We start from the raw sequence: 25,530 nt of genomic DNA on the forward strand, positions 1-25,530 counted from the left end.
CAATGAGGTATGTAGCACTTTTTCTAAGATGAGTTTGCGAACCTAATTGTCAGCCCTTGTATGAAAAGATGCTCAGAATCATATATTATTAAGGAATTGCAAATTAAAACAATGAGATACTACTACACACCGATTAGAATGGCCAAAATCCAAAACACTGACAACACCAAATGCTGACAAGGGTATGAAGCAACAGGAACTCTCATTGTTCTCGTGAATGGAAAATGGTACAGCCATTTCCATTACTTTGGAAGACAGTTTGGCAGTTTCTTACAAAACTAAACATACTCTTGACATATGTTCTAGCAATCACACTCTTTGGTATTTACCCAAATGAACTCAAAACTATGTCCACACAAAAACCCACACAGATATTTATAGTAGCTTTATTCATAATAACCGAAACTTGGACATAATTACAATGTCCTTCAGCAGATAAAAGCATAAACTATTGTATATCCAGAGAATGAAATGTTAATTCAGTGCTAAAAAATAAATGAGATATCAAGCTATGAAAAACACAGAGGAAATTTAAATGCATATTACTAAGTGAAAGAAGACAATCTGAAAAAGGTATACGGTATGATCCCAAATCCATGACATTTTGGAAAAAGCAAAACTATGAAGATAGTAAAAAGATCACTGGTTGTCAGGGGTTAGAGAGGAGGAAGAGATGAACATGCAGAGCACAGAAGGTGTGTGGGCAGTGAAAGTACTGTGTGTGATACTATAATAGTGGATACATGTCATTATACATTTGTCAAAACCCATAGAATGTACACCACCAAGAGTGAAGACTAACGTGTGTACTTTAAGTGACATACGCTTTAAGTGACATGGCTTTAAGTGACAATGTAGGGTATCCACTATCACAGATATGGCACACTGATGGGGGATGTTGCTAGTGAGGGACACTGTGCTTGTGCGAGCAGGGGGTAGGTACATGGGAACTATCTGTACTTTCTGCTCCATTTCACCGCGAACCTAAAACTGCTTTTTTTTAAAAAGTCTACTTAAAAAATAATAAAGTTCCCTGGGACCCACACCAGACCCACTGAATCAGACAGAATCTTGGAAAGGGGTTATGATCCAAGGAATACGATTTTTAGCAAATTTGTTTGGAGACAAAATCACTCACCATGTAGGGAAAGGCAAGAAAAGGAAAGGGGAGAGGAAAATGGGAAAGAAGAAAGGAGGACAGAAATTAGTGTTGATGGATATCGCTGTTGTGAACTAACCTGAGAGATTTGAATTCAGTTAAGCCCAAGTGACCTAGAAATATGTGTTTAAAAACCTCCTTAGGTGATTCAGATCAAGGCAGGGACGTCTCTACATCCAGTGAGGGAGCTTCATGGAAGTGAGGTTTTTAAAAAAAGGAGCTTGAAGCTGAGAAGCAGGTTAAAATAAATGGCACACAATATTTCTGATGTAGAAATGAGACTGTTCCAATGTCAAAGAAAAAAAAAAGAGGATATAGTCAAAGACAATGAAGGGAGTATGTGAAGAAAGTACAAAACGACTAGCGGAAAGCACTCCTCCTCCCAGATGCAGTAATTATTTCTGCAGGAAGGCGGCCCGGCAGGGTGCCTCATGAAGTCACACAGGGGCACATTCCCCACCATGATTTCACGGAAACAAGGCAGATGACAAGTTATCTTCAGGGATGCAGTCTCAAAGGTAGATCAGGTAGTAAAGCTCTGCCATGCCAATTGGAGAGAGTTGTAGTTTCGAAATGCCACAATATAAGGCATTTATTGTGAACAGACAAAAACAATTGGCAGGTTTGGGGGATAAAAATCAGGTTATACAATGGGTGAGGAAAAAAGTGGATTTTTTAAAGATGACATTTAAAATCTATTAAGTCATTGAGTGTGCCCATGAAATAGCACCTATAACTAGGGTAACTATATAATCTATTATTCAGAACAGGGCACCTTTGAGTAAAAGAGTCTTTTAATAAGTATGCCAGGAAAACACGTATAGACCAGGACTGTCCCAGGCAAACTAGACTGGGTATCCCTCTAATGGTAATACGTCTCTGGACATTAATAAACCTAACAATAATCACATATAGGAGTCTCCCTTATTTGTGGCGGTTGCGTTACATTGCAAGACCTCCAGTGGATGCCCGAAATCATGGATAATACTGAACCTTATATATACCGTGTTTCTTTCTGTAATACATACCTTTTCACTTAAAGAAGCACTCATGGCTTCTCTTTGGCATACATATGAATTGCCAGCATCACTACTCTTGCATTTGGGGGCCATTATTAAGAATAATAGGGGTTAGTTGAGCACAAGCACGGTGATACCTCAGCAGCCTATCTGATAACTGTGACAGCTACTGACTGACAAATGGGGAGCATATACAGCAATGATACACTGGACAAAGGGATGGTTCACATCCTGGGTGGGATGGAGCAGGACTGTGAGAGATTTCATCACGTTGCTCAGAACGGTGTGCAATTTAAAACTTATGAATTGTTTATTTCTGGGATTTTCCATCAAATATTTTCAGACTGCAGTTAACTGCGGGAACCTGAAACCATGGAAAGCAGAACGGTGGATAGGGGGGGACAACTGTATATGAATTATAGTGTTCCAAAGAGGAATTGACAGTAATTATAAAGTTAGAGACCACAGATGGTATTAAGTTCCTTTCTCGCTCTACCCAGATCCTTGGTGTGGAATATTAAATAGCACTTTTATAGTTCTATAGCACAGCAGTAATTAATATTGATCGCAGAACTTAGTAAATGTCAACATTAATTTGTAGACCACATTGCATTCAATCTAGTCTCTGCTCTGGAATTCATGCAGCAGGCAGTTTCACCAGCTCCATCACCACTACCAACCATGACAACAGGCTCAAACTTGGACAAATTGTCAGGAGAAATTTTTATTTTTTTGTTTTAACATATATAGTACACTTACGTGTGGCCCTCGACTCCCTAGTGAAATGGTGTCCTGATTATGAAAAGACAAAGTCTTTTCATTGGGTTTCTAACCTGAAAGAGTTTGGTTTTTCTTTTCTGTCAAAAAACACTGGGCGTCTACCATATGTCATGCTTTGCCCTAAGTAATAAATAAAGCAGGGAAGAGAGAGACGAAATGACTGTCAATCCAAAGACAAATATGGTTTGTAATCACTGATACCAGTCATTCACAAGCCACTGCACATTAGATTTGAGGGAGTTTTAAAAAAAAAATCCTGGGAGGCTGGTTGACTCAGTGGTTGGAGGGCAGTGCTCATGGCACCATGGTCGCCAGTTTGATTCCCACATGGACCAGTGAGCTGCGCCCTCCACAACTAGACTGAAAACAACGACTTGACTTGGAGCTGAGCTGCGCCCCCCACAACTACATTGAAAACAGTGACTTTACGTAAAGCTGATGGGTCCTGGAAAAACACACAGTTTCCCAATATTCCTCAATAAAAATTTAAAAAAAATATCCTATGCATTGCCACATAAAAACCAAACACATGAAGGTTCACAGCAGAATTATTCATAATAGCCAAAAAATAGAAACAACCCAAAAGTGCATACGCTGATGAATGGATAAATAAAATATGGTAAATACATAAAACGGAGCAGTTTTCAGTAATAGAAAAGAGTGAAGTACTGTTACACGCTACAACATGGATGAACCTTGAGACAGGTATGTTAAATGAAAGAAGCCAGATACAAAGATTCTGGTAGGTAGGATTCTGATATGGTAGGATTCTGCTCATATGAAATATGAGTATAAGCAAATCTATAGAGACAGAAAGCAGATTAGACAGAAAGCTGTTAGGGTTGGGGATTTGAGGGAGGAATGAAGAGTGACTGCTAACGAGTGTAGGTGTCATTTTTTAGGGTGATGAAACTGTTCTAAAACTGACTGCAACCATCAGAGAAATGCAAATCAAAAGCAAAATGAGATATCACCTCACATCTGTTAGGATGGCTATTATCGAAAAGATAAGTAATAACAAGTGTTGGTGACGGTGTGGGGAAAAGGGGAACCCTTGTGTACTGCTGGTGGGGAGGTACTCTGGTACAGCTACTATGGAAAACAGTATGGGGTGCCTCAAAAAATTAAAAACAGAACTATCATATGATCCAGCAATCCCACTTCTAGGTATATATCCAAAAGGAATGAACTAAGTATCATCGAGATGCTATCTCTACCTTTAGAGCTGCTCAGTTTGGTATCTGGAGTATGTACCCAGTCAATTGCGTCTTTCTGGCCGGTCTCCACGGCATCTACGATGTCTGCATCGCTGGGACTCGGCCACAACTCCCCCGTCAACAACTCCATAACTAGGCTGGAAATGACCCTCACTTAGAAACGCAGTTAGCAGTGCTGGTCTTCTCCCAAACTTGGAGGAGGTTTGACCTCCTGCCAACTGGCTGGCTGACTGACATCCTGCTTCATGTTAGAGAATCTGCCTTGTAATGTTTCACACTGTCACTTGCCTGACACTGTACTGCCACTGCCAGGAGACACTGCACCTGGAATCCTCACCTGCTTGAATGTCGACGCTGACCTGGGCCAGCCAGAGATGGCCCGGAACGTCCACCTGGACATCAGCAGTGACTGCTGGTCCCTGTAGCTTCCTCTGGCCTGGGCATGACACACCTGGATTCATCTCCTTTTCTTGCTGGCCTGCCAGTAAGGTCATCTTTGAAATCTCATTAGAAAGAATATAAAACATTTACAGTCACATAGTGTATTGAAACATTGTTTAAAAAGTATTGTTCTTTTTTAAAAAGTAAATTCCAACTAATTCTATTTTGATACACTTTTGAGAATTTCACTATATGTTAATATTTCTGGAGGGATGGCAAAATGAATTAAATTACATCCTACTCTAACTCCAAAATGGTGGGGAATCAGAGACTAAAGTGTGACTCCAAAGTGTAGCAACCACCTGCTCTTCATCAACGTGGGGAACCTATATTGACTCCCACGTCCAGGGGTCACAGTCAGGGTCCCTGTAGGAAATAATCTATAGAAGGAATCAGACATATGCCCATAAAACGTGTGGGAGACATTTAACTGAGCAGGAATAATAAATGGGTGGCAAATAGGATGGAGGGCCTTTGTGCAAGACCGTATATTTGGAAACAAAAAGTACATGGATATCAGAAGCCAGATTTTAAGTGCTGTAAAAACTCAGGGACACAGGAGCACTTGTTACCCTAAACATGCAGGGAAGGATCGCTGTTACCCGTATGAATCAATAAAGCTATAACATTCAATACCAGGGTGACCACGCATTTGCTATATTGGTTAACAAAGAGGTCCAAAATGAATACGCTCAGTTTTATGTATTTCAGAGGAGCAGCAATCTTGGTTCCATAATTAAACCTTAAAAGTAACAATCGCCAGTTAGTTAAAAACCCAAAAAGTCAACAAAAAATATATAATTTATAGCAAGTATTCATTAAATGTTTATTACTTGAATGACAGATAATTTCATCCAACAATCTTTAAATTGTTTAAAACTGACAATATTTAACTTTTCAAATTTCATATGACCTTATTCCTTCTGTGTTCTAGTTCTGAAACTTGATATGTCTATTTCCTGTTAAAAATGCTCATAGTGAATAAATTGGTGGCACTATAAAACTATCTTAGTTCAAATGTAAAGGTAAATTCTTGCCAGACATTTCACCCAGTTGCAAATTATCTAAACTGACACAAATAAAAATATAAATTAAATTTTTGGAGCACTCTCTAAAAACTCATGAACTTCACTTCAGGTTTTGATTTTATGTGACGCTTACTGTCCATGAAATTTTCTAATTACATAAGAGACGCCTTAATATTCAAAAGTGTTTATATTTTAAGTCAGGACGACGGGAACCTGAAACAGACTTTCTACACAAAAGCTCTCAGTTTCCTGTAGGAATATCCCATTGTCATGTTTTATGCTCACACAAAGATGGACTGTTATGGAGAGTTGCTTTGTACAGTGGGTGTTCTTTTTATTCTGTAGTTTTTGTTCAAAATGTAATCTTCATTTTAATCAGGAAGAGAAGTCTGTAATTTCTTCCATTTCAAACTGGTCTGTCCACTTTTGCAGGCCCTTTACATCATTTATCGTCCATAACGTTGCAAAACACTTTAGCCTTTTCCTGGAGAGAGAATAAAACACTACTTATTTTATAAATGAAATTGTTGGGGGACAATACATCTCATTGAAAGCTATGAAAAGCCTAGGACATTAGAACACCAGGCAGGGCTCTGTGGTTAGGAAGCTGTCAGGCTTCTGGGGAAAGGAGTTTTCAGCGCTGCGGCTGTAACCAAAGGACCAAGGTTATTGATCAGCACTACCCTGCCGGCAGGGAGGGCCCGCTTCCTTCCTCTTGTATCTCCCGCTAGGGGCTGTGTGTGCTCCCAGGATGAAAAGTCAAACTTATTTAATAAAATAAAGCCAGCTCATGAAAGAATAAAATGCCAACATAACACAGACCTGCTTTTTTGTGCAGAAAGCAGCCAAGGTAAGTGTTACGGGTCTGGAGCCGTCTCTGAGTTCCAATTACTGCTCCACCAGCTGTGTGACTCTGGTTTCCTGATCAGTTTCCTAATCAGGAATGAGGCTTGGCCTTATTTTCCCCAATTATAACATGCGTATCACAACAGTACCTATCTCACAAGATTGTCAAAAGGAGTGAGTGAGTTAATGAATATAAAGAAATAAGAACAATAACTGGGACAGTGTCTGGGCTGCTGCAAATGACTGCTCAGACTTGTTTCTGTGCCCAGCAAGCATTCAATAAACTGATTATCAATTAGCTATCACAACAAACCCACACCAACGTGTAAGATTTGGTTCACTTTCTTTGGTCTGGCCAATAGAATCGACGAGTTAACCACTTTTAGTGAAAAGGTAAAACAACAAATACAGTATCCTCATAAACAGATTCTATCCCAATGCAACCTCCTCCTACAATTCTGTCTTGTCAAGATAACTTTCTAGATTTCAAAATGTCACATAGCAGTTGGAAAAGTTGAAATATTTATAAATAATCTGTGAATTTTATTGCTTTTGCTTTATAGGCTATATAGTAGCAACAAGTATAAATTATCATATTTTATTGCCACCTTGCAATATATCTTCTGTAGTACGGTTTTATTCTAGTTTCTTTAGAGAAAGAGAAAAAATAATAAGACAACAAAAGAGGATTTAAAGTTGTTTTTGGACTTTGCAAAGAACTAGAGCTAATTTTTTAAACTCTCATAGATGATTACTTTTCTCTCTGGAAAAATTTTATTAATCTATTTTGTAACATAATTAGAAACAGGCCGTCACTGACTATACCGTGTTCACACAAAAATAGCCGGACAATCAGCTTTAATGTGTCTTTTGGAGCAAAAATTAATATAAGACCCGGTATTGTATTATATTATATATTATACCCAGTATTATGTTATATTTATTATATTATTATATTATATTGTATATTATATTATACCTGGTCTTATGTTATAGTAAAATAAGACCGTGTCTTATATTAATTTTTGCTCTGAAAGATGCATTAGAGCTGATTGTCCGGCTAGGTCTTATTCTCGGGGAAACACGGCATTATTTGCTTTTAATATGGCATTAAGGAAATGATCTAGAAGAGAATGTCAATAGAGGAATCTACATGTCATTTGTAGTATTCTAGCACTTTGGACCTGGTCAACCACCATTAACATTGCAAGGTGCAGAGTGCAAGGCAAAACCACAAGAGGAAGAAAGAGGAAAAAGAGAAGTTGGTTGCACAACTCTACTTTAGTACACAAGTTGGCAATTGTTTCTTTAACTGATAATAAGTATTAGTATTTCAATATTTAAATTTGGTAATGATTTCCAGACTTAAAAAAATATTCTTAGAATATGGTGGGTGACCAAGATTTTCTATTTGACGGACAAATCTGTCCACTAAGTCACATGGTTACTACCCAGGACACCTACCTCAGGCAGGTCAGACTCTTCAGGTAGAGCACGGGTAGGACTGAATGAAGAGCTAAGGGCTGTAATTTCTTATTTATTCATGTGATATTTTCCTAAGAATATCATCCTTCTGAAGTACAGCTCAGGTTCATGCTAAGATTAGTTTACATACTGACTACATACTGGCTGGATATGAAGGGCAAAGGGTGGAATGCATTCACATGAGCATTCGAGGTGACAGAGAGAAATCAAGTTTATAATGAAAAGTTTGTCACAAACAAATCCACAAAATAAGTGACATGTGGACACTAATTACAATTACCTAGTTACATAGTACTATTATTTTCATTCATGTCCTGACAGAATTCTTAATTCCTGAATGCAACCACTGTACATCTGAATGCAATATATGGAAAAAAGAGGTACCCTACAGGTTTTACATATTGAGTTTTCTTTTAGTAATCTTTTGTATAAACGAATGTTTTAAGCAACTAATGTGGAGGCACAAATAAGGAGTTAATTATTCAGAAAAATGACTGAAAAACCAATTTAGGAACTTAATAGATAAAGATCTGACTAGAGAAGAAGATTGAGAAGAGCTGTTTTCCTTTTATTGTAATTAAATGTTTCAGAATATTTGAAGAAGTGCTTAAAGGTAGATCTGATATTCACTTACAGGACAAACCTCTTCCTTGGACAACTTGGAAGGTTTCATTATAAATCAAAACATACAGAACAAACATTCTGACCTTTTCATGTTTACTAATCCTTCCAGCTCTTTTGACTTGCTAGCTGCTTTCTTTAAAATTTCTCCAGGAACATCTGCTAGTTTAGCCACATTTAGTCCATAACTCCTTGCTGCAATTCCTCTGGTTACTTGATAAAGAAAAGTGACAAAATCAGGGACTTCTTCACCTACAAAACCAAAAAGTAGATTTTAAGAAAACCCATGCCTGAAAGTTTAAAGAAATTGGAGGATTAAAGAAGACATGTAAGTTCCTATAACCTTATTAAAATTTATAATCTGAAAAAGAAACCCATTGTTCCTAATCACCTGTTAGCACCTTTGATCAATTTTACATATCTAGAAAAAGGGGAAGTACTGTTTTGAAAATGTTTTTGCATTGAGGATCTTTTAGCTCACTTATAATGTTTTTTTAACAATGGTCTGTTGCAAGCTAAGAAGTATGTAATTTTATGCTGCTTGCTGAAATTTTTGAACTGAATTCTGTATCAAAAAGAGAGTGGTTCTGATATATGGTACAATTTCTCCTTTAAAAACAGATTTAAAAAAAGTGTTATTCCAGTGAGAGAAGGTATTCAAACAGTTTTGTATGTAATGCAGTCTGTAAAGTAACATACATAAAATTTTTTTTCTAAAAGTGCTAGAAACGAAACAACAAAAACAGATAAGGAAATATAACGTCGCACAGTTTAAGTAAGATTGAGAAATTCTGATTTATTAAACATCCTACCATGTTTCCCCGAAAATAAGACCTAGCCCGACCATCAGCTCTAATGAGTCTTTTGGAGCAAAACTTAATATAAAACCCGGTCTTATATAAGACCCGGTATTTATATTATATTATGTTATGTTATGTTATGTTATGTTATGTTATGTTATATGTCATATGTCATATAAGACCCGGTCTTATAGTAAAATTTTTGCTCCAAAAGACGCATTAGAGCTGATGGTCTGGCTAGGTCTTATTTTCGGGGAAATAGGGTAGTTAACCAAGAGTTTATATATAGAAGTGGATGCCGTTCAGTACCACCCAGATCCCACTTAGGATTGAAGGGTTTACTGCCCCAACTTTGAGGAAGGTTGTTAGCCTGCAACTTTCCGCTGGATGCCCTTTAGGAATTGCCTCAGCTGAACAGAGCTGCTTCATCCAAGGTCACGATCCGCAGTCTTGAGCAGCCTGCATCCAGTGCGACTGGTTGCTATGGCAGTTGGTAGGTAGCCTCTACTAAGGCCACCAAAGACCCCTGCCTCCTGGTGTTCATGACCTTGTGTCATTTCCTCTACTTCAGTGACTTGCTTCTCATACACAGAATATGGCAAAAATGATGGATGTCACTTCCGAGATTAGATTACAAAAGATTGCGGCCTCTGTCTTGGGTACTCTCACTTTCGTGTTTGTTTGCTTGCTCTGAGGGAAGCTAGTTGACACGTTGTAGGCTGCGCTATGGAAAGGCCCATCTGGAAAGAAACTGATGTCTCTGGCCAACAGTTAGTGAGGGCCTGGAGGCTGGCCAATAGCCACGTGATTGAACTTGGAAGTAGATATTCCAAGGCCTGCCAATAGGCATGTGAGTGCGCTGGGAAGTGGACTGCACCTGAAGTGACTGCTGCCCCGGCCAATACCTTGCTTGTCACCTTGTGCGAGACCGTGAGGCAGAGGTGTTCAGCTCAGCTGCCCATGGATTCCCAGCCCACAGAAATTATGAGATAATAATGTTTGCTGCTTTTAAGCTGCTATGTTTTGGGGTAATTGGTTATGCTACAATAGAAAACTAAGAAAGGGTATAAGGCCTGGTTCCCTCACCCCAAGTTGTGGTAACTCTGAAGACCATCCCAGCCCCAAAGCTCTCCGTAGGGTTAACTGAAGCCTTATGGCTACAACACAGCCCAGCCCTGCCCAGTCCTGCCCTCAGGTGATCACCATGACAACACTCCTCAGTGAACCTCCGGCACACAAGTCTCAGATTCGGCTTCCCGGGGAAACCCAGTTCACCACACAGATACATGCATATGAATTAAAAACTGTTAAAGAATTGGTATATAACAAAATACAATACTACAAGCACAATGCTGTATACAGTTAATCTTTGATAAATCAAATCTAAAGCACCTGAGCAATATGCAGCTTTTATTATGAAATTCAACATCACTGCACTAAAAATGTCCAAGATGAACCAGATTTGCAATGATTTCTGAGACCCTAGTATACTTATTCCAAGTTTATCAAGAGCTTTTCTTCACACATTATTTCATTCGGTAAATGTGTATGCTTTATTCTTTTATTAGCTAAAAACTAAAAAGCCAAAAGAGTGAACACAACAGAGAAACAGGATTATGGAATTTTCCTTAGCCTCCCTGAAGAATTCAGCAACTGGCAAATAATAGCTTTCTAAGGGTGGGTGCTGGAAGTGGGAGGTGAAAAGAATGCCGACACTCTCAGGAAGACATAGACTGAAACTTATATTATAAAGCACTAAGAATACCTTTGCCTCCAAATAAAAACTTAAGGAACACAAAGAAGAGCTGAGGAAGTGGGTGCAAGCAGACAAGGAAAGAAGCACGTAGAAACCCATGCCTGCTAACCTGGATAATTCTCTGTTACTCTGCAATGCTCACAAGACCAAAAGTGAAGTGAACAGCAGTAGGCAATCAAAAAAGCAAACTCTTCTCATCTTTAAGATAGAAATATTTTCTTTATCACTTCAACTGGATTAGTTCTAACTGATCTCCCTACTCCAGCCTCTTCCTCTCTAATCTAGCCTCATGTTGGTCTTTCTACAAAAAGACTCATTCATCTGTCTGTCCATTTATGCATCCATGCATCCATGCATCCACCCACCAACCCACCCACCCTTCCATCCATCTTTTTCTGAAGGCCTATGAAATACCACAAAACCTCCTTACTTAAACACTGCTTTGATGATGGCATTTTTCTTTTTTTGCTTTATATATAATATATAGTATATATAATATATAAAGTTATAAAATGCTTGTTACATTTAATATAGCTATCAAATATAGCTAAATTACACAAAATACGTTCTGAATAACTTGTTAACATACTTCAGTACAGTTGCTGAATTTATCACAATATGCCAGTCTGGACTTTAGTATTAATTATGGTAGTTCTTAGACCATCAAAGTAAATAATGTGCCCACTCTTCCATAATCACCTGGGGGAACTTTTTATTAGTTATGCTCTACCTCAAGACTGTCCTTCACCCCTTTTGTATGGGAAAGGAAGGGAAGCCGGAAGCCAGGAGAGAGGGCAGGAGGGAGGGAGGGTATGTACGTGTGTAATGGAAATGTGGAGGCAGAGAGAGCCAGGTGGGAAAGAAAATGGCAAAAACAACTCGTTTCTGCATAGCTTCACAAGTTCTTGGTAAGGACTTTACTTACAACCTATGACCATTTCTTAAATGGATATTATTAAAAAGCTTATCTGATACGGCTTAGAATCAATTAAAGTAGTAATTCATGTTTCTGTTCGTTACAGGGAGGCTTACGAAATCTGTTTTAAAACCAAACTTCTACAGGCAGTTATTAAAGAGATGTGTTCTGATCAAATAGCTTCTGAAGTCACCTTTAGGACAGATTCGTAAAAATTAAGATGCGGATGAGGTTAGGTGACTTGTACAATATTTGATAGACTGGAATAGCCCAAAACACAGGTTCCTTGCTGCTGGTCACAGCTCTACCTACCACACCAGGGGAAACAGATAAATATACTATCTTGGTAGCCACCCAAAAAGGTATTTGGGGCATTTTACTGATGATCTAATGGCCTCTAATTTAGACAGAAGAGGAGTTAGGTTAGAGATAATGGATGAAGCATAGAGATAGCCAGGAATAAAATTGGAAGTGAGTAAGCAATGGAGCAATGCTTCAAATTTTTGAGTGAAAATGATTTTCAACCTAAAATTCTAGTCTTAGCTAAACTGTTATCAAGTATGACGGCATAATGGAGACATTTTCATTCATGCAAAGTCTCAAAAATTGCACCTCCTTTAGTTATTATTAGTAGCCTATCTAAAATCTATTCCACCTTTAAGAAAACCCTGATTAACAAAGGAGTTAACGTCCTGACCATGCAACTCAGGGAAGACTGTTCCCAGATGCAGCTCCAAAAGCTGATCCTGATTACAGTCTAGGCTGATCAGTCACCCCTGCTCTTCTCCCTGCTAAGAACTGGTTTAAGAACGAGCACGTGATTCCATTCTGAAAATGAGATGGGACAATGAAGGGTTGCTAATGGGCATCTGAAAAAAGTTCCCTTTCTCCTAAGAGTCACAGGAAATGCTGATTTCTTCTCTTCCTTTGGACATTGTCAATTCTGGATGTGATGCCCATAAGAGCTGCAGCCAGTCTTGCCACTAGCCTGATGATGGAGCAAGAAGGGCTGAAGTCAGAGCCTGGAGAAGTGAAAAGAAGAGGAGCTGAAGCCCACTTTTCCTTGGCTGTTTCTGTAATGGGAGATTATATATACCCTTACTGTTTGAGCCAGTGTGAGTTCAAGTGTTCTGTTACTTGCAATCAAATGCACAGTAGAGAGGGTAAGAGATTTCCTAGGATGATGGTAAAGGCAGGTCTCAGGACAACAGCTGGGCAGGCCTACAAGCAGGAAAAGAAAGAGTTCCAGGAGGAATGACCCCAATGGGGAAATGGAACAGTAGGTTCAATGGTCTGGAAAAATGTCTATAGAGAGGTGTTTTACGAAGCTATTGGAGGATACAGGAAGATTCGGGTACATACTCAAATAAAACAATGAAATGAAAAAATAAAAACAACACAATTATTACCTTCAAGAAAACAGAAAAAGTTGTAAAAGAAAGAAAATGCATTTGTCTCCATAGCTGGTTCATGAGTAAGTAATACTTACTGGCAACAATGGTGAAAACAATGAATATGAATGAAACAGAAAATGTGAAACAACTCTATCGGGGGGACAGAGGAAGGGAAAGCTGAAGACCTCCATCTAACAAAATGAGAAGTCAATCAATATTATGTCAAGTTGGTGAACTAAGAAAGAGGAAAATAAGCATACCATGGGGAAATATAAAAGAAGTGGATGAAAGAGTTGAAAGCATTTGCTTTCAGGCTGGGATGGGGAGACAGCATGGAGAAGGGACAGAAGCAAGGCACTGCTGCCTGTTGGCTCGAGCCTTTAAGCATCATTTAACTTTTAAAATTACGTTCATGAACAAAATTTCAAATCCATAAAATCAAATGCCAAAACACTTGATATACAAGGCTCGGGGTTAGCAGTGAGTTCACATCAAACCTTTATCACTGTCCCTTCCCTATCGGTGAACTCGATTTTGTTTATCCCACTGAGTTTTAGCTTATAAGCTCCTCCTGTCACTTTGGATGCAGATTAATAGGCACAAAACTGATTCCATGAGAGAATTTATGATGTGTTTTTCAAGACTGGTCGTGGCGAAAGGCAAGCATTGCCTAACACCTTTTATCTTAGGTCCAGTGCTTTGTTTTATTTGGGCTAGGTGCCTGATTCCTTTTTCAGGTCCATTCTTATTCCTTTCCAAAATAAAATTTGGACTCTTGATGTCTTAGATAATGGATTTTCCATTATTGCACATCAACTGTGTAAACCATCAGTGGCCTACAGGCTGGTAGCTTTCAAAAATTACTACCACAGGAAAAAAATTGCTAAAATCTACTGCATTACATATAGCACTTGAATTTGTTTCTCTTGGCTAGTGGTGTTCTTTTTCATGAAATGTCTCATTTCTGTGATATTAATAGTAAGTGGAAAGGCTAGGAAGAATACTGTAGATCCCACATAACAGTTCTAGCAGAACTGCCCGAGAAGAGAATTGCCAGGAGACAACAAGGGTTCAGCCCCCACCCAGGTGGCCAACGGGCAAGCCACTTCACCTGTCTTCAATTTATTTATCAAAGTAAGATAAAACATGTTCACTGTAGCATATGGTTCTTAGCAATTAACATTGAATGATATTTTGGGAAATACATATGGGGCATCTTAAAAGACTATATTCTACATTTGATTGTTAGGGCATCTTTCCTGAGGTAACTCTAAGAGAAAAAACCTAAATGTCCCCCAGCCTCACCCTCTTCTACAAAAATGAGACATGGAATAGCAGGGAAAGACTCAGAGATGGCAAGGATAAACGTGAATTCTATTTGACCCAAAGCTTAGAGAAAATTAATTTGGACAAATGTCATTTATAATCAACATTCACAGTTTTTATTACTAATAAGCAGTAAGTTCATGTTCCTATAAACTTTTAGTTATCAAACATGAAAACAAATAACATTCTAGTTGTACCTATTACAGGAATGTTTCATACCTGCATCTTGTTTGCTTTCATCCTCATTGACCAAGAATCCCATGTGATAATTCCCCACCTGCTGTGAATAACTTTTCTCTAATTCACAAACTGGTGGATAATGGGTGACAAACAGGGTTAAGGATTTCACCTAAAGCAATAAGACATATAATAAATGTTATTTTATTTTAAAATGTTACTTAATTAAAACTTTTCTCCAATTTTCTGTTTTGAAAACTTTTAAACCTTCATAAAAGTTGTAAGTACAATGAACACCTATATACTCTTTATCTAGACAACCAACCGTTAATACTTTGTCATATTTCCCCTTCCTTCCTCCCCTCTCAACACACACTTTTTTCCCCTGAACCATTTGAGAATTAATTACAGATATTGCGACACTTCATCCCTAAATACTTAAGATTCTATCGTATAAAAACAAAAAACATTCTCCTACATAATCAGAATAAAATTTTTTACACTCAAATTTAACACTGATAATTATGCTATGATAGCTAACATATAGCTCATACATTTTCCTAAACTGTCCCATTAGTGTTCCTTATAAATGTTCTTTAAAAAAAAAAAAAAAAAATCAAGGATCACGCAGTACACTTCGTCACATCTCTTTAATCTCCATTAATCTAGAAGAGTTCCCCGGACTTTTTTGTCTTTTATGACATTAACATTTTTGACATTAACATTTTTGAAGGAGGGCTGTTTTGCATGTCCCTCAATTTGGATTTGGATGATTGTTTCCTCCTGATTAGTTTCAGATTAATCCTTATTGCCAGCAATATCACATATCTATACAGGTGACATACCCTCTTCTGCACATCACATCAGGAGGCACAGGGCAATCTGACCCATTATTGGGGATGCTAAATTTGATTATTTGGTTGAAGTGGGTACCCAGAAGATTCCTTCACTGTACTGACACCTTTTTCCTTTGTAATTAATAAATATCTTGTAGAGTGATACTTTTAGATCGTGTGAATATCCTTTTCTCCAACAACTTTTCATCCAAAGATTTTACCGCCTATTGATTATCATTGCCTGAATTAGTTACTATTATGGTGGCTAATAAATATTCATTTAAAAAAATTCTCTCTATAATTATTAGTTGGCAGTCTATATAATGCAGTGCTTACCCTTCTCCCCACTCTACTCCCACCATTAGAAATTTTTGTTTTGTTTTGTTAGTATTAGTATGGATATGTGAAATCTTTAATGAGCATTATTTTAAAGCACACGTTATCATATATTCTAGAACTCCCTATCTTGAGGGAAGTTAACACCAAATCATAGTCTAAAAATTAGCAGAAGACAAATTTATAGTCTAAAAATTAGCAGAAGGTAATTAAATTGAAGAATTCCAATTTTGATTCATCTGCCATCCACCGTATTAAAAGTCAGACCCGGACATCTTCTCTTATAGCAATTACAAATAAAGCTATTAGGGCAGGGCTTCTTCCACAAGCTGCTCTGAAAATCCACCCCAAAGAGTCTTAGGATCAGCTCTCTCGCCCTGGGGCTCCTTGCCTGAGCTGAGGGGCACTTCCAGCCAGAAGACCTAAGGGTTTGGGCTACAGCACTGCTCCCCTCAATGCCACGTGCACATGCAGCAGCAATACACAGCCTGACCCATTATTCCTCTCTGATCCCTCTTCCCCATCTTAGCAATCAAAAGACACCATGAAAATAAAGATTCTCATCCATAAAAAGATTAGAGACTCTTGTTCCAGACGAATGCTTTTCAATGAGTTGCCTCCTAAATTTTAGCTAAAAATAATACTTTCTTCATTAACATTTAAAATATCCCAATACTGCTATGGGAAGTAATGAAAACAGAAATGACAAATTCAATTGTCATAATTTGTTTGTGAAGTGTGACTCTTTGAAGTATTGCTTGTTTTGATAGTCAGTTTTCCAGCATGGGCCTCCAAATCATCACCCCTCAGTGTTCATGCTGTTGAACTGTCTCTTCCCACACTGAATCAGGGCTGGCTTGTGCGGTCATCAGAACATGATGGCAGTGACAATGTGTGACTTCTGAAGCTAGGTCATAAAATGGATTGCTGCCTCTATCTTGGCCTCTTGGATTGCTTCCCCAGCGGGAAGGCAGATGCCATTCTGTAAGGACACTTAAGCAGCCCTGTGGCAAGGCCCACAGGGAAAGGTACTGAGGAACCTGGCCAACCACCAGTACCAACATGTCAGTCATGTGGGTGAGCCACAGTGGAAGAGGATCCTCCAGCCATGGTCAAGCCTTCAGATAACTCCAGCCCTGGCTGACAACTTGACTGCAACCTCAGGGGAGACCATGAACCAATACCACCCAGCTAAGCTGGTTCATAATTCCTCACCTCCAGACACTGCGAGAGATAATAAAGGATTATTGTTGTTTTAAGTGACTGAGTTTTGGAGTAATTTGTTATGCAGTCGTAGTAACTGATACACTGCTATAGAATAGAAACAATGAAATCAAACTCAAAGGGACAAATTCAGTTCTGTTATATTTTGTTGCTGAAAGCTCTTGAATGAATGTTTAAAATGTGTTCTGGAGGCAGTATTAGGACTTACTGAACTTGTGATATATAGTTTCTATAATGGTTAAAGGAAAGTTCCTGAGCTACATCTTTTTTGCAAATAAATTATTTATTTTTAAAGGAAACTAAAAAAGTATTTCAAAGTAGAAAACATGTCATCATTACATACTAAATCTGTTTAAACAAAAAGGTGAGGGCCATCAAAGTTTAAAGAAAAAGGGATTTTATTTCAGCATTATGTTGTTTTGCAAAGAAATGAGTTAAAAATATGCTTTTATTGACTATTTAAGGAAGAGAAGAAGAAATGAAAATGGGGAAGCCAGAGAGAGAAAGAAAATAAGAAAGTAGAGAACAAAATTAAAAAAGGAAAAACTAAACAAGAGACAAGGCTCAGGGGCAAGTGATAGAAAGGGAGAGACCAAAATGAACAAAGACAAAAAGTAAATAAAAGGTGAGAGTTTGATGGGAGATGACAGGGATTAAAAGTGTGACACAATCAAAATCTAAGCACTGAGATGCTTTAAAATGTACTCTGAAAAGCGATACGCAGTGAAGGAGGGATATTACTGAAACAGAGGCACAAAGAGATGAAGTCAAAGACTTTATATGGAGATTTTTTAGGATATTGTTGAAAAAAGTACTTCACAGGGCAAAAATGGCACTATCTTCTTTTTGTTCTTTCCTCAAGGATTGTGTTGCAGGTGAATGGTCCCTGCTCTTCATTTAGAGTTTGCCAAGGATACTAAGATACAGTTCTGGGTGGAAATTTTGCCAGTGAGGCACATCAAACAAATGCAAACATTATTTAGGGCCCATCTATCTGAGCTCAATGGACACCATTCGAATGATCAGCTGCAGGAATAGGGTTAATTATAACAATTAAAGATAATGTTGAATATTTAGAAACTGGGAAAACAATTTGTATAGTATGTACCATTTATGAAAAAAAAAATGCAGGATGCTTACCTCTCTAATAAAATGCTCAAGTGTAGCATAAGCAATGGCAATTCCATCATGGGTGCTCGTCCCTCTTCCTAATTCATCCATGATAACCAAGGACTGTGATGTTGCTTTTTTTATTATTTCTGCTGTGTCAGTCAATTCTTCCATAAATGTACTCTGGCCTTTATATATATTATCTGCAGCACCCATCCTATAAATAAGATAAAGACACCCTGATTTTCCTCTGAACTTTATTATTAAGAAACTAGGCATTATTTTCTAAACAATAAATATAAAAGATCCTTAGGGGGTCTATATACTTAGACCCAATAACAGCTGAAATTATATTAAACAAAAGAAAGTATTTATTGAATATACAGAGTGCCTTACATCGAACAGCACCTTATAGAAACATTCTGAAAAGAAGAATTTGTGTATTGGACAGAGCTCCTGAAAAGTAGGGAAACTTCTGTCTCTGCCTTTTTCTGATCAATCATCTCAAAACAAAGTTTTGGTACTCACAGGGGAAAATGATGCTTCTCTGTGTCACTGTGTTTAAAATCCACAAGTACAATTAAAGGCTTTTTCCAGTGTTTCCCTAAGAAGATTCCACACTGATATTATTCCAAACTGAATTAAAGTACCATGTTGAAATAACTTAAGATAAAACATTTTTATTAGAACTAGAATTATGGAGGTGTAGTAACCTCAGACACCTAATATAGGTTCTTAAAGTGGACTTCATGGAACACATTTCTTGGAAATGTCAAGAAACAGGTCCAAAAGATGTAAGGGTTCTTTCCTGTAAGACTTCTTGAATGTTTTACTATTCAGCTACACATTGTGCATTTCCTAGAGAGCGATTAGTATACAGCATTTCTCTAACTCATTTATCCATGAACCCCTAAAACTTCTCCCAGAGCACGCTGGGACAATAATGGACTACAGAACACATTTGGAAAAATGCCTATTTAGTATAAAAGGAACCTGGGGGAAAAAAAAGGGAGTAATTAAGTCACACTCACTCAAGGTCATGTAGTTCATAGAAAAACCTGGAATTCAGATTTTTCAACCTGCTAGCCAGCTTTGTGATTTCTGGTTTAACTATTTTCTCAGCAAAATACCTCCATCAGTGTAGTTTTGTTACAACAGTTTACATGTGACCTACAGCAGCATAATGTACCTTTTATTTCAGGAGAAACTCATAGTGAAATCAAGCCTTAACCACCCTGTGGCTGGAGCCCTGTACAGGGAGAGGGCAGACGGAGTGGAATGGTTTCCCTACGGATCAGTGGAGCCTTAGGAGAATAGCTCTAGTAATCAGTGGCATTTAGAACCTGTAATTAACTACGTCTATGATGGAGTTGATATGGTTTTACTAACACTGCTGTCAATTTTATCCATTTTAAAATCAGTAACTATGCAACATAATTTCTGAAATGTTGCTAACTTAGAAGCATTCTGGTTACTTTATCAAAGCTCAAATATTGTTATTTACCTCAATTTTCACTGTTTGCTTTACTATTATTTCCCCTACTACAAAGTGAGAAGATTCAACTTTCCTATCTCTGCAACCACTCTGAATTCTTCAAATTCGTAATGTTTAACCCTCATTTAACACTGATTGCTTTTATTCCTGAGAGGTTATAAGCTGACAAAAAGAACAACTCTTTGGCTGATAATAAAACAGCTCTGATTAAGGCAAATATTTGAGGAACCTTCAATTCTCAAGAATTAGAATAACGAGCAAACACTGGATAATATTTCAATGCAATAGTTTAAGTATGACACTTAAGTGCTTTCTAGAAACACTATGGTAGCAGAGTGGTTACCATAGTGGTTTCAGAAAGATATTCAAAGACATTTCAAATCAGGGGGAAAGGATGAATGATCAATCAGTAAAAAAGATGCTAGCTGATTGGTTATTTCAGAAAAAAACAAAGATGTGTCTGTCCCTACTCAAACCATATTCCAAAATAAATTTATATGGATTTCAAAGTTTAATGTAAACTTAATAAACATACCAAGCAGTATAGATGAAATTTAAACTCTGGAAAGGTGGGTGGGATGGCTTTATAGAAAAGGCACCAAAACATGTGTACAGCAAAACCTTACGGTACCAACGTGTCTTATAGTATTGTAGGGTTTCTGTCCTCAAGGAAGCCAGGCCAGATTTCAGGGGATCTTGGATGCATTTTTGTTAAGCAATGGTCCCAACTCCACTATTAGGCCAGTGGTTTTTCAGCTGTTAAATCCGTTGTTCAAATGAAATTTTATAAACAAACTGACGCTGCAGATGAGATATAAGGAATGCTGATTTGGTTAAGAACCCACTACTATTAACTATTAGGTCCTGTTCCCCATCCAGAGAAGACTGCAAGACTCCTAACACCCTGTAGGAAAGTTTGAAAGCCACTGCATTAGGAACCAACACATTTTCTATTACAATTCTATTTTTCCAGAGCACAATAAAGTAGCAATGCTGCCCAAGAGACACTGAACAAACACTGGCTCATTAACCAGTGTCTTGAGGCCACGGGGGAAGCACACATTTGTAACTGTAAGAACTGTTTCTTGATAAAAATATTTTCTGTTAACTTCTCTTAAGAAACATATAGTTTATTTTCCCCAAAATTTCAACAGTATATAATGACTTTATATGATTCTGATGGACACAATTTTATCTCTAAACACATCTTCCTTTTCATCTTGGTTAATAGGAAACAACTGTATAACACTTTATAATGCCAGCAGCAACTCTGATATTATTGTACGTTTCTATCCATATTTCTCTTTGATCCAATATCTTTGGATACCATTTTACTCATATTATTTTGCTCTATTGTATATTTCCCAGTAAACTGCCTAAAATACATTTTTTGGAGTAAGGTAGGGTATAAATTAATTAACAAAATGTTTGAAATTTTTTTAATTAACTCAACAAGTATTTATAAGACATACTATTGGACAATGATTTTGAAATTTTTCAAATGTTACATTATGTTAGAGAGTTAAAGATTACCAGAACATACTATCATTCTCTCTTTATTTATATTCAAATATAATGAAAAATGCATTCTTTAGGTTTCATCTTATAGTTTGCTCTGAGCAGACAGGTTACAGTTATATGATTAAGAAAAGAAAAATCACTCTGATACTTTTTACGAATGGCAACTGACTACTCTTTCTAATCCCTGTTCATTCCCTCCTCACCTACAAACCTTGTATAGGTCAACAAAGCTTAATAAAGCATTAATGGAGAAAATAAATTAAATCAGTTGAAACAGTTGCTAAAATAAAAAACACTTCCATGAAACTATGAACAAGAGTTTGTTTTTATGAGACATTCATATTTTGAGATAATATTCTAGATGTTGCTAAATAATAGCATATATAGCTTCTGTCCTTCAGAATACAATCTCTGGGCCTTAATGCAAGGAAAATGCTAACATGAGAGAGAAATGTTGTCATTAACAAGGGAGAAATTTTTTTCATATTGAAAGGTAAATAATTGGAGCTTAAATATCAAAATTATTAAATAGAGGCAATGATTACTTGTATTTAATCAGTTCTGACATACTTTAAATGCTTTTAAAATAATTGTGGTTTACATAAATAGATAGATAATAAAATTTACTAAAAATATTTTAACATTTTTGGGTGTGCAATTCAGTGGTATTAAGCACATTCATAATGTTGTACAGCTATTACCACTATCCACTAACACAACATTTTCAATTCCCACAACAGAAACTCTGTACCTCTTAAAAAAATAACTCCCCATTCTCCCCTCTCCCCAGCCCCATAACCTCTATTCTACTTTCTGTTTCCAAAAATTTGCATATTCTAGGTTCCTCATATAAGTGGAATTATACCATATTTGTCCTCTAAGGGCTTCATGTAGGAGGGTTTATATTATTTTGCCTAATGTTTGAAATTGAAGATGTTCTATTCACTTCACTTTGCTAAAAATATTGCAGAATTCTGTCCAGTATGGATGTTTACATTTCTTGCTTTTTTATATATTAAACTTTACAAAACGAAAATAATCTCCTGAATAACAAAGTACTCTAACTTTTTAAAAGGATGCTATGAGCACAGAAGGGGGAAAAAAATTTTTTAAGTCCAAAAAAGATAAAAAGGTGCAAAAGAATACCAATTATTGAAAGATGTGTAGATACTGCATGTTATTAAAAAGGTATAAAAATGTGAAGTAGTATATCTGTGGTGCATTTAATTAAACATAAACATTAACCTAGAAATGGAATGAAATCACAAATGATTTATCACCATATGTGTGTAATTTTTTAAAAACCTGGAAGGCCATACACCCAAACAACAATGACTTTCAGGTGGTGGAATTAGCAGCAATTTCATTTTTTTTCCTGTTTGAGTTTTTCTATAGTTTTAAATTTTGTACAATGAACAAGAATCACAGTGTAATTAGAAAAACAAATGTTATTTTTAAAAATCACAAATGATACATTTAAGAACACTTCATAGTCTACTGTATCATTACATTAATACAAGGTAATGAATTACCAGGTTAAATAACTAGCTTCCTTTTACCAATATAAAAAATACTTTATCAGCAGCAATTAAATTATAATAGACAAGAAAACGTTTCTTTCTCTTGTATAATTACTTCTACTAACAGTTGCAATCAGATCACACTCCAATATTTAAAGTCAATTTACAAAAACTGTACAACGGAACTGCAAATACATATATAACCAAGCAAAAACCACTGAAGCAATCTTTCAATTTCAATGGAAACGTCACTGAGAATCAAGACAGCAATCCAGGAAAATGCCAAACTTACATTGGCTCACAAGAAACCATGTTCACTGCAACCGTCTACACAGCACATGCAGACCATGTGTGATGGACACTAGGGTTTTCCTATCAAAGGCAACCCACACCGTACTGAATGGGCAAATCATTCTCGAACACATCTACTGGTCCACTCGTGGGAAAATCCCAAGAATTTCAAAAGAAAATAATTAATAGAGCAAACAAATGCTCTTTACCAACCTAAACGATATCTGTGAAAACCACAAATAATTAAGGCTATCAAAGGAAGGATAAGCTTTATCAGTCACCAGGGGAAAAGATTAATCTGATTAAATAATAAAATAAATAGAGGGGAACACGACACAACCTCCTCAGGTTGTGCATCTTTATAACTGAACTCACATTACGAGCAAATCACAATTTCTGATTCTGGTTTTCCATCTGGAAAATGTCAAGAGTTGAAACTGAACAATGGCTCCATATCTGGATATAGTTTCAGAGTCACTTGCAGAGGTTTTTGAGTATAGAGTCCAAGGGTTCCCTTCATCATAGCAATTACAACAGCATCTCCAGCGGATCTGCACTCAGGGCACCTGCCTGGGACCTGCACTTCAAACCAAACCAAACAAACCCTCAGATGACTCTGAGGCATTAAATTCATACAACCACTTCCCATCAAAAAGATGAAGTGAGACACCGCCTGTTGGCTAAGGCACAGCTACAGGAGCTGAATAAACCAGACATTTATAAGGTAACATTCATAAGGTAACATTTCTGATGCCAATAAAATTCGTAACAGCCTACTCATTTAGTAAAATATCACTTATCATATGATTTTTAGTGCTGGTATTTACTACCCAGTAGAAGATATGCACTGATTTAATGTGTTTCCTTCCTGTCCAAAAGGATATGTGTTTTTTAATAGAGTACCAATACGCCACAGTAGATGCTCAATCAATATTTGTTGAATTATACTAAACTGGGAAAACAAACCAGTTATCCACACAGTCAAAAGCAAACAATTAAAATCATTTAAGCATCTGAATGCCTATTACCTTCCAATTTTCTCTCACAATAAACACACTGGTGCATTCTGAGCACACAGCATCCCTGAAGCTCGGTGCCATAAGAGAGAATTTACGTGGGTAGCATGGCATGAAAATGATTAACCAGGGGCCACTTAATGTAAAAACCGCTTTCCACCAACATTTAACTGACATAAATAGAAATAAATTATGCAGAGAGAAGCCAATTGTTTTGTTTTTTTAAAACCAGACAATAATTCACTGCTTTTCTAAAACTTAATTACTGAGCCTAAAAAGTTGAATGAGGTTTAAGTTTGCATTCATCAGGATTAATAAACAGATCTCTTTTTCCATGGTGTACTCAAAGATGTTAATAATGATCCTTAGAAATATGTGTCTAAAAATAGTTCACTGATGAGTACATATATCACAATACACTGATATAAGTACATCAATTAAAGCCAAATGTACATGTTTGCCAAAATTCTGCTTTTCTAAAAAAAAAATGCTTCTTATTCTGGAAAAGGTTCATATGAGGTTACAACATTCAGAAAGAAGATTCCTAAAGCCATCTGTTTACAGCTTTTCATGCACTTATTTATACGTCTTACAACACAACGCACAGTGCATAGTGGGCACTCAATGAATATTTAGGGATGCATGAATTAAACCCAGTGTTGTAAATGTCCAATTAATAATACAAAAATAAGCAATTTAAAGATAAAGTCGGGAGCCAAAGTTTATGCACATGTCTGCTAGATTTTAATATTTTTCCCATTGGGCACAAAAAGGATTTGAAGTGATTTAGAATAACAATATGTTTACACTGGAAGAATTGCAATGAATATGATGAAATTAAGATTACAAGCCATAGACTAGATTCTCAATTTTGAGAGCAAATTTAGCATGAGCTCTTAAAATGCTAATCTTGTGGTCTCACCCCAGAGATTACAATTTAATAGGTCTGTGATAAGACTTAAAAAGTAGCATTTTTTTTTTATTAAATGTATTGGGGTGACAATGGTTAGTAAAATTACATAGGTTTCAAGTGTACAGTTCTATAATACATCATTTATATATTGCATTGTGTGTTCACCACCCAGAGTCAGTTCTCCTTCCATCACTAGCATTTTTAACAAGCATCTCTCTCAGTCTGATGCAGCTGTTCTAAGAATCATGCTAGAGACATACTCTCATGTTAAGAGAAGGGGAAAGCTAACCCAAATTTGCTTTT

The 25,530-nt window shown here is 36.9% G+C and overlaps 1 protein-coding gene across 1 annotated transcript in view; it reads right to left on the reverse strand.

Moving 5' to 3' along the window:
* Positions 1–5,414: 5,414 nt before the first annotated feature.
* The window catches only part of MSH3 (mutS homolog 3), a 143,459-nt gene continuing 123,343 nt past the window's right edge, over positions 5,415–25,530 (reverse strand). Inside the window, exons 21-24 of the mRNA XM_074328782.1 lie at positions 18,502–18,688; positions 15,008–15,137; positions 8,683–8,848; positions 5,415–6,128 (exon numbers count right to left, since the gene is read on the reverse strand). Coding sequence (XP_074184883.1) covers positions 6,020–6,128; positions 8,683–8,848; positions 15,008–15,137; positions 18,502–18,688 — 592 coding nt within the window. The 3' untranslated portion in view covers positions 5,415–6,019. The remainder of the gene's footprint in view (positions 6,129–8,682; positions 8,849–15,007; positions 15,138–18,501; positions 18,689–25,530) is intronic.

The sequence above is a fragment of the Rhinolophus sinicus genome, linkage group LG03 (genome assembly GCF_036562045.2).
Source record: "Rhinolophus sinicus isolate RSC01 linkage group LG03, ASM3656204v1, whole genome shotgun sequence".
NCBI classification, from domain to species: domain Eukaryota; kingdom Metazoa; phylum Chordata; class Mammalia; order Chiroptera; family Rhinolophidae; genus Rhinolophus; species Rhinolophus sinicus.